This window comes from Notothenia rossii (assembly GCF_949606895.1).
Source record: "Notothenia rossii genome assembly, chromosome: 10".
Taxonomy (NCBI): Eukaryota; Metazoa; Chordata; class Actinopteri; order Perciformes; family Nototheniidae; genus Notothenia; species Notothenia rossii.
The window spans coordinates 28,371,426-28,389,074 of NC_136908.1; the positions used below are offsets into that span (position 1 = coordinate 28,371,426).

At 41.6% G+C, this 17,649-nt stretch overlaps 1 protein-coding gene across 1 annotated transcript in view; it reads right to left on the minus strand.

Annotated features, from left to right (window-relative positions):
* The window catches only part of LOC307022740 (ectonucleotide pyrophosphatase/phosphodiesterase family member 3), a 98,625-nt gene that overhangs the window by 66,404 nt on the left and 14,572 nt on the right, over positions 1 to 17,649 (minus strand). The window contains exons 7-9 of the mRNA XM_079655632.1: positions 17,239 to 17,318; positions 12,967 to 13,086; positions 125 to 234 (exon numbers count right to left, since the gene is read on the minus strand). Coding sequence (XP_079511758.1) covers positions 125 to 234; positions 12,967 to 13,086; positions 17,239 to 17,318 — 310 coding nt within the window. The remainder of the gene's footprint in view (positions 1 to 124; positions 235 to 12,966; positions 13,087 to 17,238; positions 17,319 to 17,649) is intronic.

The following is a 17,649-nucleotide window of genomic DNA, read 5'->3' on the forward strand; positions in this document are numbered from 1 at the left end:
AAAGGATATTATGTCTGTTTCTTTAGCAAGGGTGCGCAGACAGTAACTATTCACACCCAGTTCTCCAGTAGGATGTGACACTACAACACAGCATGTTGCTGTAAGAACAAAATGTCCGTCTTACCCATTGTAAGGTTCGTGGATATCAGGATAGCTTCCGTTAACTTTGACGTCTGATCCCGGCCAGAAGAAAGTTCCAGATTTCAGCCCCTGGTGCTTCGCTGTGTGCCAAATCTACAAAAACAAACAGAATTAAAGCTGCAAGCAGCATTGAGCAGGTCTTCGACGTTCCGCAGGCTGTTGTCCGCACGTTGACGTGTGTGTCTAGGTGTCTCAAGGACTCGGCCGTTGGCAAACGTGGGAAGTTTCAGGCTGATCGAACAATGTGTTTGAGTTACAGCAGTAAGAAAACACATTGTGTTTGATGGCGGGTTATCTGTCGCCATGGCAACGGCATTTGATGACACCCCATAATATGCTTAGTTGTGTTGAGTGCTGCATCGTTATCAAACCTATGAAGTTTTGTGCCGTTTGGAGCATGTAACTGGAGTTATGAGAAAACCGTGTTTCACTGCGACCATTTTGTTACAATAGCAACGACATTTGAAGAAATCTCAAAACTGGCACATATATGTCTCGAGGGCTTGACGGTTAGCACACATGTGAAATTTGAACACTTTTTTACCATTTACACAGGAGTTATAGCAATATCGTGCTTAACGGCAAGGGATGCGTTGCCATAGCAACAGCTTTTGAGGAAAGGTCACTATTGTCATATTAAGGTGTTGAAGGCCGGGCCATTAGCCATCATATGAAGTCTGGTGCCGTTTGGACGATTTTCCATTGAATTACAACAACACCAGGTTTTTTGGCGAGGGACGCGTTGCCATGGAAACGGCATATGAGGACATCCCATAATTGGCGGAGAGCTGTTGAGGTCCGGACCATTAGCATTCATATGAAGTCTGGTGCTGTTTGGACGATTTTCCATTGAATTACGACAACACCAGGTTTTTCGGCAAGGGATCTTTTGCCATGGCAACGGCATATGATGACATCCCATAATTAGCGTAGAGCTGTTGAGGGCCGGACCATTAATGATAGTCTGAAGTCTTGTGCCGTTTGGACGATTTTCCATTGAATAAAGACAACACCAGGTTTTTTTGGCAAGGGATGCGTTGCCATGACAACGGCATATGAGGATATCCCATAATTGACATAGAGCTGTTCAGGGCCGCAGTGTTAACCATCACGTGAAGTTTATAAATCGCGTTTTTCCAACGGGAAATTCAAATTAGCCGACTTCCTGTACGTTATTTTATACCCCTCCAAGAGGCTTTTTGGTTCGTCTCTGCACCCTAGATATGCGTAGCGAGTTTCGTTCGTTTTCGTGAAAGTTAAAGTAGGGGGAGTTAACGTTAAAAACGGAAGTGGGCGTGGCCTACACCATTTTTGACGCAAAGTTCCCGAACCAATTACACATCGCAATTTTCACCACTTCTGACGCGCGTGCAAAATTTGGTGGGTTTTCACATATGTTGCGGGGGTTAAAAGTGCGCGCAATGCTACGCCCACCTCACTGTAGTCGCATGGGCTACCTACTGCCATGATTTAGGCCACTTTAAATGGGCTTTTGCCCCTCGTTTTCCCTGTTTTTTGTGGGTTTTGCATGGTTATCGCTCGCTGTGCGAGCGACTAAATTGATCGTAACATTATCAATTATGCGAGTTGCAGTCACACGTGACTGGGCTCACGCGGCCTATCAGCCGTCATGATTTCCTAACCTTTTCTGTGCTTTTGCCGGTCGTTTTCCCTGTTTTTGGTTGTTTTTCGCAGGTTTATCGGTCACTGCGCGACCGATTTCAAAAGGATCTTTGCCGACCTAGGTCTCAGACCCTAATTAACAGATTAACACTGGCCAAGGGGGCTGATTATCCAGCTAGACATGTTTGGTTCTAAAAACATTCTGAGAATGTTAACATTCATTGTTCTAGGAATGTTTTCAGCTGGAAGTTTTCTTTTGGTTCCCAGAATGTTCTTCTGAAAGGTAGCGTAGGTAGATAACGTTCTCTAAAAACATTCTTAAAATATTTGGTGATGACCTTCTTCAAATGTTTTTGATAACATTGTTCGAACATTATGCCCTACTATTCTTAAAACGTTTTCAGCTGGAAGTTGTATTTTGGTTCCCAGAATGTTCTTCTGAAAGGTAGGATAACGTTCTCTAAAAACATTCTTAAATGTGTTGTGATGACCTTCTTCAAATATGTTTGATAACAATATAGCCGCTTTCACACCAGAGTACTTTTCCCAGGAATAGTTCCTATAGTTCTGGGGATTTTGCGCTCACACCAGAACAATCTTGAACTTGAACTTAGTTTGTGCTAACCTGTTCACCCCCAGCTAGTTCCTGCTAGAGAGCAGGGACTTTCCTGGGGAGAAAATGGTTCTTGGGTGTGTCGGCCACACTAACAATTTCTGATTGACTGGGCGAATTGCAAAGCATTAGCCCAGGGCACCAACGGGAGAGACTAACTTATGGCAACACAAAATAAAACGTGGGAGCGGTGCAGTGATGAGGAGGTGTCGTGAAGTTGTTTGCGGCCTGCCAGTAAACCCAAAGCAGGGAGAGAGAGACACATGGTAGAAACAAACACTTCCAAACACTAACAGAAGTTTCAGGGACGGACAGTGACAGTCGGTCCGTTCTTCTATATGTCTGTCGGTCTCAAATCTAAAGGGTGCAATAACGATTTTTATCCACTATGCATAAACAGCGGACACTTTTTATACGCAGCCCTCACAAACCACAGACGGCCAGATAGCTTATCTAACAGTTAGAACCTACATACGAGACACAACTTTTATAGTCGGAAAGAAAATGTGATTATTTTCTGATATTTTACACTTTTGAATTTTATGAATAATGTGGGTCTACATACCTTAGTGTGATTATAACTGCATTTGAATGAATATTGGCATGCAAATTCGTTTTTATACGTCCTATTCATTGTCCCACTGTGCTCATACGGCCATTATGCAAATGCACCAACTCGGCTGCCGGAGGAGAGTACTACCAACGTTAATCGGCGTTACTCCTGGCGACTAAAAGTGGCTTTTGTCATGATAAAAATAAACCAATTTCGTTTTCAAAGCGTTATTCTATCAATATGAAAATAGAGACATGTGCATAAACAACAAAAAAAGTTGCAGCTAAAAACGTTTTAAGAATAGTAGCGCATAATGTTCTAACAATGTTATCAAAAACATCTTAAGAAGTTTATCACCAAACATTTTAAGAATCTTTTTGGAGAACGTTATCTTACCTTTCAGAAGAACATTCTGGGAACCAAAATAAAACTTCCCGCTGAAAACATTCCTAGAACAATGAATGTTAACATTCTCAGAATGTTTTTAGAACCAAAAATGTCTAGCTGGGAACTCACACATGCGAACGCAAACATGCAATATATGCTTACAGCTTATCATGAATTATGTGCTTGTTTGTTTTTTTCAAAAGGAAAATGTGGTGACATCAGATTTTGTTTCAAACAAATGCAACAACTTGTGTTTTATGACAAGTTCTGCTCAATTATGTTTGTTGAAAAGCACTTTGGCACAAACCTGCTTTTTTAAAGCGCTCTACAAATAAATCTGACGTTGACGATGACCGTGTTAATATTTCGCAGGAACGTTTTATAAAAAAAGAATAACCTCCTGAAAACCTATAAAAAACATTCTGTCATCTCAGGCCTCAATAACATCCTGTGACGACCCCTCCACACCACGTGGGGTGCCGTCTGTTTGTGTGTGGTTTGTCTGTTTGTGTGTGTGGTTTTGTGGGTGTTTACAGGTTCCGGTGCTGATGAGCCGCACCTGCCGGGTGAACTACGCTGCCAAAAGAATATAGGAGGAGCAAGCCGGATACGTCACTCTCACTCCTCTGGGCACTCTCTCTGCGCCAGCTTCGGGGACCTATTGCTGGTGTCCATTCAGTTTATTGTGATTAAGAATAAACTGTTATATTCTTACCTCTCGTCTCGCCTCCCTGCTTTATGTTACAGCCCAGAAAGCCGGGTTGTAACAATCCTGAAAACATTTTCCTAATGTTGCTTTGAAAATGTTCTTCTTTTGTTATCATGTAACATTGAGGTAATGTTTTATAAAAGAACATATGTAATGTGTTACCTCAACAATGTCCAAAAAACATCCTTAGAATGTTGCAGGCAAAATGTTCCACCTTTGTTAACATATCACATTAAAGGAACGTTTTATAAACAACTTTCTGTCATCTCAGGCCTCAATAACATCCTGAAAACATTCTCTGAATGTTGCAGATAAAACGTTATTTAACCTTAAACCTTATAGGAACATTATTTAAAATGATAAACATCCTCAAAAGGTTATTTGAACATCAGATTAAAACGTTTTCTTTAAAGGGCCCATATCATGGCCATTTCTACTGATCATAATTCCATTGTTGAGGTATACTAAAATAGATTTATACTGTGCATTTTTCCAAACTCACATTGGTTTCTCATACAGCATCTCTGCAAAGTATGTGTCTTCACCGGTATTCACTCTCTGTCCTAAACGACTTGTTGGAGCTCCTGCCCCCACCTCCCTGTGAGCCCAATGAGCTCCGATTGGTGAGCTCGGCCACTCTGTTCTGATTAGTCAACCACCAGAGAGGCTCCGCCCATGTCTAACACGGTGCTTTTTTTGGCTCTGAGCGGAACATCAAAATGATATGTTATAGGAGCAAATCATTCAGGGAAGAAAGGCTACTAAGTATTTCCATCCAACTTTATTTTTAGTGTGACGACCCCTGCCTTGTTATCTCTTGTGTGTGTGTATGTTCCTTTAAGGTTTTCCCTTTGGTCTATCAGCTGGGATTGAGGACACCTGGCGGCCGGTACCAGAGGGTTAAAGGGCCTGAGTGAGACCCGCAATTTCCTCCCGCAGAGGACCTGACCTCGGAGCAGCTACGTCGCTTCGTCTTTAGTTTTTCCTTTGTGTTAGTTTTTTTGGTTTACGTTAAGCTTCTGTTAATAAATATATGTGTCATATATGTTCTCGTCCTTCCCACGCTTTTTGTTATGGCCAAGAGCCAAGCCATGACAGATGGGGGCTCGTCCACTTCTTTTATCTTTGATACAGCAACGGATAGGTAAGATTTGTGTTGGGAGTTGGTGCGCATGTATAAAGTGTTGGGAGCGCATTTGCAGTGCGGCCGCTGTTTCGGCTCGCTGTGGTAAGGACATTAGATTTCAGATTGTTGTTTGGGGACTGATTTGATTACTTTGTGAGGCTTTGATTTGTTTGGTATTATATTTCAGGAGAGTGGTTGCTAGTTGTTCTTAGCCGTGGTCAGCTGTTTGTTTTGTTTTTTTCCTTTCTCTCTTGTTTGGGTTTGTTGGTGCGTTGCATGTGGAGCAGTGCGGAACGGTGCAGAGTTTTCCCAGGTTAAGCGGCGGTTCCCTTGGGATCGTTGAGCGGAGTGTGTAGTGTTGCGGAGAAAGTGGTTAAAGCTTCGGCTTGGGAGCATGGCTCAGTAATGTTGCTAGCTTGCTAAGCGCTTTGCTGGACCAGCAGTCTCCAGTGCATAAATACCCACCACAAGTAACTGCATGAAGACTAGGGAGGAGATTAGTCAGCGGGATGGTGAGTTAGTGGGGAAACTCCAATAAAAAAATGAGTGTTCCACTTTGGACGCATAATAAACCTGGTGGTATCTGATTATTTTTGTTCTCTTCTTTCGGTTTAAAGGTCCGGTGTCGTGCTCCGGTGAGGGCTTGGTGTAAATTAAGATGGCTGACGTAGAGGCATTTATTGAAGCTCCGTCTCAGGAGTCTCTTGCCACTTTCTCAAGAGAGCAGCTGCTCTTAATTGCTGAGCATTTCTCTGTGTCTATTGTCGGTGATAGAAGGGTGAAAGACAACATAAAAGACTCTATAGTGTCGACATTAAGGAGTTTTTGCTACAAAGGAAGAGGGGTTTTTGTTAAAACCTCTTTTTCAGGCTAGTGAACTTTCTTTTGAGCAGCAGAAGGAAATGTTGTTGTTGCAGCTGGAACATGACAGAGTGAAGTATAAGATGGGAATTGAGAAGGAAATCACAGTGGAGCGGATGCGACAAGAATCTGAGAAAGCCAAGATAGAGTTGGAGGGACATCGTCTGTCTGTTCTCAGAGATGGCGCGTTGTCCGGTAAGGGGCAGGGTGAACAGGTGCCCAGTTCTCATCGTTTTGATGTTAATAACCTGCGCTTGCTGGCTCACTTTAATGAAAGTGATCCCGACACGTTTTTTTTATTATTTGAACGTGTAGTTAGGGCTAGAGATTGGCCTGATGCGGACTGCGCTCTGATGCTTCAGTGTGTTCTCACAGGAAGAGCACAGTCTGCATATTCGACTTTATGTCTGGAAGATAGCTCTAGCTATAGTAAAATAAAATTGGCGGTGCTTAGAGCATATGAACTTGTGCCAGAGGCCTATCGACAGCTTTTTAGGTCCTTTGAGCAAAAACAAGATCAAACATATGTGGAGATGGCGAGGGATTTGTCTGTTCATTTTAAGCGTTGGTTAACTGCTCTTGACGTCACTACTTTTGACGATTTGTGTGAGCTCATGACTTTGGAACAGTTCAAAAATATTCTTCCTGACAAGATTGCTACTTACATAACAGAACAGAGGGTCACTTCTGCGGCTGAAGCTGCTGTGGCAGCTGATGAGTTTGTGTTGCTTCATAAGAGCAGGTTCGGAGGGCGCTCTGGGGCCCTGGCTGTTTTTGAGGGAAGTAGAAAGGCTGTTGATGTTGGTTCATTTGGGATGGAGCCAAGGAAATTGGGTTTGGTAAAATCTGAGGTGGATAATAGTGATATTTGCCACTACTGTCGTGAAAAAGGCCATTGGAAGGCAGACTGTCCTGCGCTTAGATCAAAATCTGAGGGAGGAAGATATTTTGTTGGGCCTGTTGCGTTGGCTGCTCCTGTGAAAAGCTGCTGTGTTGCCGATGTGCTTACATCCCACTTATGTGGATCTGAGGTTTTGGCATCTTATGCTCCATTTATACGAGACGGCTTGGTGTCATTGGTAGGTAGTAATGTCAGAGTTCCAATCAAAATCTTGCGAGACACAGGGGCTTTTGACTCCTATATTGTTGACTCTGTTTTGCCTCTATCTTATGAAAGTGACACTGGTAACACCGTTCTGAGTTGGGGAATGGGATTAAAAGTTCTTCCTATTCCTGTTCATAGGATGTATATTGACTGTGGTCTTGTTAAGGGTGAGGTGGCTGTTGGTGTACATCCAGCTTTGCCAATCGAGGGGATACAGTTCATCCTGGGCAACGGTTTGGCAGGTGGCAGAGTCTGGACCGATGTTCCCCCTGTGCTTTTAGTGACTGGCCGTCCGATTGAGTCAAAGTCTGAGGAGAGCTCTACAGTGTTGGCAGACGCCACGTCCTCTTGCGTGATCACTCGTGCTATGGACAAAAACATGTTTAGAAACCAGAAGACCAAGCATTCTCCCACTAGTCAAAGTGGTCGTGGTGGCGGCAGCGTTGATGGTGGTCGTGGCGGCAGCAGGGGTCGAGGAAGGGGCAAGGAAATGTCCTGTTATCGGTGTGGAGACCAAGGACACATGGCTCGTGACTGTGGGCATGCCAACGACCGGAAGTGCTATTCCTGCGGTGGGCTTGGTCACATCCAGAGACGTTGCAGTAGGGTGAAATGTTACAGGTGTGGCGACATTGGCCACGTTGCGGTGCATTGCAGTAAAGCCAGTGAAACTAACTGCTGCAACTGAGGAAACATGGGCCGTGATGGTAATGTATTGTCTGTCATACTGTTTGATAAATCGTTCTCGCTCTGCCCATCCTTTTAAAATGTGCTTCTCAGTTAGCTTACCTGTGTTGCTAAAGATGTGGCTGGGTGTTGGAGGAGCGTTTGGCAGTGTGAGGGTTGTATGTTGCAATTGTTGGTTTTGTTGGAAGTGGGGTGCCTTATGTCTTGTATTTTTGTTGTTCATTACTGTTGTTTTTTTGTTTTGTCAGGGTTGGGGTTGGTGTGCCGGTGGTCCTGGGGACAGCGACTTTAAGGGGGTGGGTGTGACGACCTCTGCCTTGTTGTGTGTATGTTCCTTTAAGGTTTTCCCTTTGGTCTATCAGCTGGGATTGAGGACACCTGGCGGCCGGTACCAGAGGGTTAAAGGGCCTGAGTGAGACCCGCAATCTCCTCCCGCAGAGGACCTGACTTCGGAGCAGCTACATCGCTTTGTCTTTTGTTTTTCCTTTGTGTTAGTTTTTTTGGTCTACGTTAAGCTTCTGTTAATAAATATATTTTTCATATATGTTCTCGTCTTTCCCACGCTTTTTGTTATGGCCAAGAGCCAAGCCATGACATTAGAAATTTACAAAATGAACATGTGTAAAATATACATATTGTAACAGGAATGGGCAGATAAAGAGGAAAGTGGTAGTGCAGCAATCACGACAGAGGCAGTGTTCAAATCCAAAAAAAGGCTTTATTGCTATCAAACTAAAAAATAACTTCCATCAAACAAAAGCTAACGTAGCCGTGCCGTTAACCGAGTTACCAGCTTACCAAAACGTTTCCTTACACTGGGAGCCTCCTGCTCCCTCCATGTGCCACACACAACTGAGCAAATCTGTGTGCCTTGTCTCCCTTAAGGGAGTGATTAGCACCAGGTTTGAGGTCTCCACACCTGCTCCCAATACTGCTAATTGGAAGAGGGTGGAGCCACCTGTTGGGAATGTAGGTGCCTCCCACTATCCTGCCTCTCAGCCCCTTACAATATATACATATCATCCATTCCTCCCCTTATAGGCGTTTTCGGCATCTTGCCTATCGCAGCTTTGTAAGCTGGTGCTGGGGCTTTTTAGGACGAGGCATCCGAGTGGTCATCCCGTCATGTGTTGTCCGCCGGATATGCCAGGAGTTTCCTGATCTGGCTGGACGAAATCAAATTCAAATCACAAAATATTAGAGAAACTTAGTTGTTTTAGGTTCGTTAGCTTGCCAGCTAGATTAATATGCTAACCTACGTTTGCTATATTTGTTCAGTGTAATATGCCAACCTACTATGAACAACAGCTAGTGGTTCATATTAGGCTAGCAAGAACATGTTTCCAATTGCAATCTTATACAGGTAGTCTGCTACGTTCGGTCATTCATTGTAGCTGGCATAAAAACAATGTTTTCCCTAGCATGTCTAGCTCTTGGTAGCCTTCTATTTTAGCTCGGTGGCATACGTGCTAGGAACGCCAACTATAATGTAATCAAGTTTTGCGACTGAGTATACTGTCTATGAGGATTTTGTGTGTGAATGCAGATATTCTCCTGCTCTGAGATACATGTACATGTACATGTACATCTGCTGACATTGGAGTTGATATATGGAAACGCTAGCAACTTAGTTAGCCCAGTTAGCACTTTGTCAATGGCTTAGCAGCCCCAAAAACGTTTACCCATTTAAACAGTCGTGGTAGATACCTTGTTTGTTTTAAACATCATAAATACACAAACAACTAGGGGTGTAACGGTTCACATAATTCACAGTTCGGTACGTACCTCGGTTTGGGGGTCACGGTTCGGTACGGGTTCGGTACAACAAGAAAAAGCAACAAAAAAAAGTCCCAAATGCATAATTCCAGGTTTGTTGTTATTTATTTTTGAACAGTAGTGCAAGTTTCAGTTAAAAAATAAGGAACTCTAACAATTTGAATAATTAACTGTATTACACTGTTAAAAACAAACCACAAACAGTACCACACACACTCAGATGCCCAGATTATCTATAATGGCTGATGTCAAACAAAAAGGTTCAATAAGCTGTAAAACTAAAAAGAATGTCTTGAAAATATTACATCATAAATAATAAGAAAGTGTTTCAAGAGCGAATAGCCATTGAAATATATATGCCAATAGCTTCCGTGATTTATTTTGGTCTCAAGGCTGTCATGTTTATTGGCTTCTTAGGGTGCATTCACACCTAATAGTCCGCTTTGCTGGCGCGCACCATACCACAGTTTGTTAAATTGTTTCATTTTTCAGAAGGTTCGGTTTGCGTTCACATGGGTAAAACTCAAACGGACTATAAACTTTAAACACAAGTCATGTGCTCGGAAATGCTGTTCAACCATTGGTCAGACATTAAGGGGGTAAAAACGCAAATCCCGGCAATTTTTATCGGAGCCTCCGGCATGGAGCATCAGCACTTTCGGCAGGTTATTCTCATGCTACTGTTAATCTGGAGATCAACAGACACTAGCGGCCCGCGCATATGATTATATAATCAGACAACGTCCGTTAAAAAACATTATAACACATATAATGAGACGTTCTGCAGTAAGGAGGGGCGTTTCACCGACGACAGGTGTTCTTACTTTTATGTAGCTGACGGAGAATATTTACTTTACACGACACTGTTCAACACTTAATTCTGCTTCACTCTTTAACTAAACAACCGCGGATGTCTTGAAAGAGTCTTTCGCTAAAGATTTTGAAGATATCCGCGTTCTTGTGACACGTAAATACTAGGCTTCCTATGTTTTGGTGCGGACTGCGTTCACACCAGCAATGAACCGCTCCAGAGTTCACTAGCAAGCGCTCCGAGACCACCTATCTTAGCGGACCAGAGTCCGGTTGTTTAGTTCACTTAGGTCTCGAACTGCGTTCACACCGACCCAAATGAACCGCACCAAGCGGCTAAACGCACCAGGGTTCGATTCAACAGCACTATACAATGCTGGTGTGAATGCACCCTTAAAAACAGCTGTTGAACTGCTGTTGTCTTTTGCCGAGCTCCGGTGATCTGGGTGATGCCTTATGATATGATTTAACATGTTTGGCGTGTGTTACCATTAGCATACCACACCGCTGTAAAACAACGGCGACACACCGTCCTCATCCGATCCACCACCCGCACTCCATCGTTATCGTAGTCCACAGGGAACCCGAAATGTTCCCACACAAAGCTGATTTAAAAGAAGCAGGTGGGTTCTAGCTCCTGTGTGTTATCTGAAATCGCCATACTAACTTTTTTTTTTCTTGTATTTCGTTCGTTTTGTTGTGTTTTCTTCTTGTTCTTCATTTGTTGTTTAAGGGCGGCTGGCAAACAGCTTTCAGGCGCAATAACGCCCCCTGGATTATAAATAGTGTAATGGATACTGCCCTGAATGACAGACCTTCTTCCCACTCTAAAAAAAAAAAGGCGTATTCGTCGTGTGACTGCATGTGCCGAACCGTGACGTTCGAACCGTGACGGTACGGGACGAATACGGATACCGTTACACCCCTACAAACAACAATGCATACTTACAGGTTGTGTACCCAATTCTCCCGCTGGTCCAAACAAAGTAGGAACAGCATCGTCCTTCAGTGTCCTACGCTGTGCATATCCGGCATGAATGGCTGAAAGGTTTGCGAAGCTTTGGTCCGTGAAATGCCACGCACACAGTACAATACCAGCTTGAACATCTGAGGGAACGGTGTTAACAAGAAATGTCAACCACTGACTTCATCGTGATTCTGCCCTCGGTAAAGCATACATTGAAGATTTCCCCTCACAAGACAGGAAATAGACGCTCGTTGGCATGACTGGATACAGTTTTTGAACTGAACCTGAGCTTCCAACAGTATATATGTTCGGCTGGCAGAGGGTGCGGCCATAGCTCTGGGTGTGGCTACTGGGTATCTCTAAGTCACGATACCCAGGAAGAAAACATTGGAAAATGAGAAATCTCCAATGAGGCGTTTTGGGGAGGTCTTTTCTGTGTTAGAGTTTTACTCCATACAGGGTGTACTTTGAGGGTTTTTGACTCTGCAGACCGTTTACATACATAAAAACCTTCATAACACACAAGGGGACGGGTAATAACCGGAAAAGCATGACAAGAGATCTTTAAAACATTATTAGAACCTGTAGGTGACTTTAGCCAAAGTTGTGAGAACGTTCCCTGCTAGCTGGTTATGCAATTGCCAGAACCTAAAATGGGATCATTACAGTTTAACCAGTGGCGAACCGTCAGGGCCTTCAAGGTATTCAGAGATTACCCTGGAACACTCAGATAAAACAAATAAAAATTCGATTTAATTATATAAATAACATGTAATAAAATGTAAATAAAATGAATAAATGAGAATCGTATCTGTGTTGTTGATTTGAAATATTACAGTGTTACGTTGATTTGTTTGTCCTTCTCGGACCATGCACTACGCATTTCAGTGTTTTGTGTTAGAAAATAAAGCAACAAATCAGATCTGTTTCTGGGTCTCTGGGTAGAATATCCTTCAACCAAGGTATTCTATATCCTTGATAGAATGCCCTGGCCGTTGCACTGAATGAGAGCGTACGTTTGGACTGACAGTTTGATCAACCAATCATATATTGATTTGTAGCCAATGGGCGTATTCTTTCAGAGTTTCCCTCGGTTCCAGGGTACTCTAGAAGGCCCGCTAGTTAACTGGCTCGAGACAGAGGATCTAGATGAATGCGACGAAGCATTGTATGCCGTTGTATTGCTTTTAACATTGAAATGACAATTGCAACAGGTGAGGATGAAGTTGTTGCGGAATTGTTGTGAGTACCCTTTTCAAGACGACAATTCAGTGAAAAGACGGACATTATTATGCCGCGGAGGGGGGAGGGGGGGCGGGGGGTGTGTGTGTCTACAAAAGGTCCAGTTGTGATAGACACGGTTCGCCACTGAGTTTCAATAACTAATATATAACTAGTGTCATCTGAATTTTTAGAACTCTAAATGAAGTTCAGTGTGTACAAAAAAGACCCTAGTGCCATGACGGATTGGGGTTTAAATCTGTCATACTGTTTAAAGCTGTCTTTTTTCTGCTGTAACTACCTATATTTCCCCTCTGTGGGACTTATAAAGGTATTCTGATTCTGATGTTTGTGTAATTTTAACAAATCAAACATGACCAGACTCACAGGCTGTCCGAGGTACCAGGCGGGGTTGTCTTTCTCCGGACCGGAAAGACTGAATGAGGCGTCAAACACGGGGTCGTACATAACGTTGTCAATCAGACCGTTAGACTCCGGATAGAGACCCTGAGGAAGAGAGGATTGAGAGAGAGAACAAGATAAATTGATTTTCAAATTCCATTGGTTGAAGCAATGCAGGGATATACTAGATTATTGTGGCATCATCATACAACAAAACCTTATTTCAAGAACAGAAAGAAGTTTCTTTCAACAGGAATTAACAACCAGCTCTCTATCTTTTTTACCTGAAGCCGGGAACCTATCCAGATCTGAAACCTAGATAGTTGTTCTGGACGACCAACTGTCCTTCAATGCTTACATCACTGCAACAACCTACTATTACAGATGCACTATCGACAACGTCAGGAGGATCCTACAGACCCAGAAGAAGACTCAGGTTCTGGTCTACCTGAGTACCAACTGATCCATTGACTGTGCTGTTATTTCATACATCCAGAACACGTTTAAATGTATTGTAATGCCATGTAATGTTATTTAATCTCTAGATTGGGGGATGTGAAAGTCAGATGTTGCCCTCATTTGATTTAGATGTTAGTTTGGTGCAACCAGCCTCACTAAAGTTAGCTCTCAGGCTGGCAGACTGCACTGTCTTTATAAGATAAAAACCAAAAAGGTACCTCAAACAACAACCCACTTGGAATCTCATTTGTGGTACATGCATTATTAAACATGTGCCATTTTTGCAGTATATAGTTTAAAAATGTCAGTCCAGTAAGGTCCTCTGTTTTTGTAAGAGGAAAATCGCCCTGCACTGCTCAACAGCAGCCAAGTTGGGCCTCATTTGTGTTAGAGGAGAGAAGGACAGAAAAACAGAGGAGAGGATAGGAGTATGTGGGAAAGTTCCTTGGACATAAACCAGTTTCTTTTTAAAACATATCTGTAAAAGTGTAAGTGTGAGATGAGTCATAATGTACTGTATATGTTGTATGGTTGAGTAAGCATGAGTGAGTGAATTATGTGTTAGTCTGTCTGGATTCTTAAACGATACACTGCCTGCCATTACCATAAAACGTGGGTGTGTGAATATATGAAAAAGAAGCAAGCTGTAAATGCTTACTACTCAATGAGTAAAGCTTTTATTTTCCCACATGATTTTCGAAGAATTTTATTTTTTCTCTGAGGGAGTTCCTGAAATGCCTTCTGGATTGTCTGACAGCACTTTGAATTGCCTTGTGTTGAAAGGTGCTGTATAAATAAACTTGCCTTGCCTTGCCTTGACACAGCTTTGCAGCTTTGTCTGTGCATTTAGTGGAGGATTAAGAGGTGAGAAAAAAAAGGTCCCATAATCATTGCATTTTGGTCATCACCCAGTGGGTTTTACTGGCTTGCCGCTATAAAGGCTGAAATACACCTCAAACTGCATGTTAAAACCATAGGTTAAAACTAACCGTTTGATTTATTGTAATTACATGTTTAACAATGGATTGACAATAATTAATATGCTATGGTTTTCTACCAAAAAATGTGCAAATTAGAAATAAATACAGAAGATAAATCAATACAGCTGAAGGAGATGTTTTTCATTAGTCATCTAGGGTTATGGTCATAATGTAAAGTGTGTGCCATTTCATCCAAAGCCACCAAAGTTGGTTAGATTCCTCCTTTTTGAGGAACAGGACCCTCTCACACCAACCCAGTCTCACGGCATTTCGTATTATAATCACGACATTTAATCTATTGATTCATGTTCACCAACACGATTTTAAAAGCAATGTATTTCTATTGGTAGTATGTTTCGTGCCTGCAACACGTCTTTTTGTCCGGTCGGGTCTTGGAAGACCGGAAGCTGTGTGGTTCATAAAAACATCTCCTTACTCAATATCAAGCCACGATTATTGTTTTTATTTTAAATCGTATAATGTCTGAATTTGCTTGTCATCTGCGAGGAAAAGAAATGGGGCTCAGAGCCTCAAAATACTGAAATCTTTATTTTTTAAATCTTTTTTTTCTTCTAATTTGTTATTCTTTTCTAAATAACACACTATTATTTACTCGACAATAACACAAAATTATCCTTGTTTTTATTTATTTGTTTGATTCTATAATCTCTGGCTTTTTTGGCGTCCGTCAGGAACTGAATTTAAAAAAAAAAAAAAACGGAAACAGACGTAGGCCTATATGGGACATTTCGAGCATCATTGCGATATACACACACTGAACTGATTACCCAAGATCCTCAGCTATGGTTTAAGATCGGTGATTTTGATGTTTCAGCCGCAATACACGTTGGGATATGGTGTTAATACGATATGAAATCCGAAAAACATTTAGGATTTTAGGATGGCCGAAGACACTACACTACCCATAATCCTCAGCCATCGTTTGGGACTACAGTCCCCGTGATTAATCTTCAAGCTCTGGGATTTGGATGTTGGAGTGGCAGTGCGCCAAGGTTACGCTGAGCGTCAAACAGCACTATGAAACGGAACAAAACCATGGCAGACTATCCAAAACTGGACTCGAACGGGACCAGTAAAACTTGGGTCGCAGGTTCCTCAACAGTGCATTACAAGACATCTATCAATATGTGTGTATACCTCCACCATTAAACTGTCATATTCTGCACATTTCTTATACTATCTAAATACATCTTATAATAGTATAATTCATATGTATAATATAAGTGCAAAAATAAGTGCTTCAACATAGTTAACATTGCAGGAAAGCAATATATTAGACGTTAAGTTCTTTGTCAGGCTTAATATTTATCTGTAGATACCCCCTAAAGTTTTTTTCTTATTTAAAAGAGGACCTTAACCTAAAGTTTTCTTTAACGTTTAAATAAAGGTTAATTCGTTTTTCTGTTTTGCACCTCCTCCCATTAATATTGTCTGACTTTACTGTCAGACTTTGTACATCCAGCACTTAACTGTTTTATTGTAGAGATCACTTACAGTATCTTCTTGATTTTTTATATTCTATATTTCTATCATTGACCTTCTACTTTCCCCCTATGAAAGTATGTACTCTTAATATTTTTTTAATCAAATATAACATATTAAATAACATGCTTGAACCACTAGGCGGTGCACACAAGGTACACACAGCATACAATGCTAACTGTTTATTATTAGTGTAGGATACTTATGTATGTATAAAATCTGAAGATGTGTAGTTTTATTCATGTTTTCACATTGTTTTACAGGATATTGCTATTATTTGACCTGTTTTACTTCTACACATTAACATCTGATTTGTAGAACATCACAGACAGAAAGGTATATCCGTCATTTAATGGTAAGCTATAGAAATTCTGAATCAGTTCAGCAGGTGTGTATCTGTTCCCGGTTATTTTATTTTTAAATTCAGTTCCTGACGGACGCCAAAAAAGCCAGAGATTATAGAATTAAACAAATAAAAACAAGGATAATTGTGTGCTATTGTTGAGTAAATAACAGTGTGTTATTTAGAAAAGAATAACAAATTAGAAGAAAACAAATACAGATTTCCGTATTCTTAGGCTCTGAGCCTCATTTATTTTCCTCACGGACGGCAAAAAAAGTCAGACATTATACGATTTAAAATTAAAAACAATAATCGTGACTTGATATTGAGTAAGAAAATTTTTTTATGGACCACACAGCTTCCGGTCTCCCAAGACCCGACCGGACAAAAAGACGTGTTGCAGGCACAGAACACACTACCAATAAAAATACATTGCTTTTAAAATCGTTCTGTGTGAACACGAATCAATAGATTAAATGTTGTGACTATAACACGAAATGCCGTGAGACTGGGTTGCTCACATACACTGTTGGCCACCGGGAGCCACTTGTATTTAAAATGTATGTAATGTAATTCAATTTTAAAGTTACTCCAGTTCTGAACTCAACTGAAAAATATAATAATACCCATGACTATGCTTAATATAATAAAAGGGTAGTTTGTGAACTATAATACTTCAGTCATGAATCTTGCTTGGATTCCTTGGTTGTACACAGATGGTGGATTGCTGCAACTAGATTGTCTTTGACAAACAATATACCCTCTTTTCACACCACCTGCTTTTTCACAGGATGCTTTGTGCAGAGAAAATGTAGATTCACATACACAGTGAATGGGAGCAAATATTTTCACCAATTTGCTTGCAAACACAACAAATCAAAACGTTTTTTTCTTCTAAATAGATCCTTGCTAAATGCTTGTGCAAGCATATTCACATGTGTGTGTGTGCATGTGAGGGTCTTGTGTGTTTACCGTAACAATGGTGTAGTGATTGGGGAAGGTCTTGCTGGGGAACGCTGCCTGCATGTATGGAGCGGAGGTTCCACACTGCTCTGTGATAGAAGAACAGAAAATGAAACACATTAGCTTCTACCTGAGCGTCATGTTAAACTGGGAGCACTGTTTGGAAGAGATTTAAACCACTGAACCACAACAAAATAAGGGCGTGTGTCATCGCCTTACATGTATGCAGGATGAACTCAATATGCACACACATTACATTTGAAATGTATGAAAGAAAGAAGACATGAATGCTGGATGATTCATAGGCTACGCGTATAGATAAATCAATCCTGACAGACAAAAAAGAGATCATAAAGTCCAGCTGTGTCCCTGTTGTCTGCTGACTCACATTTTGTTCTAAAACAACATGTGATTCGAACA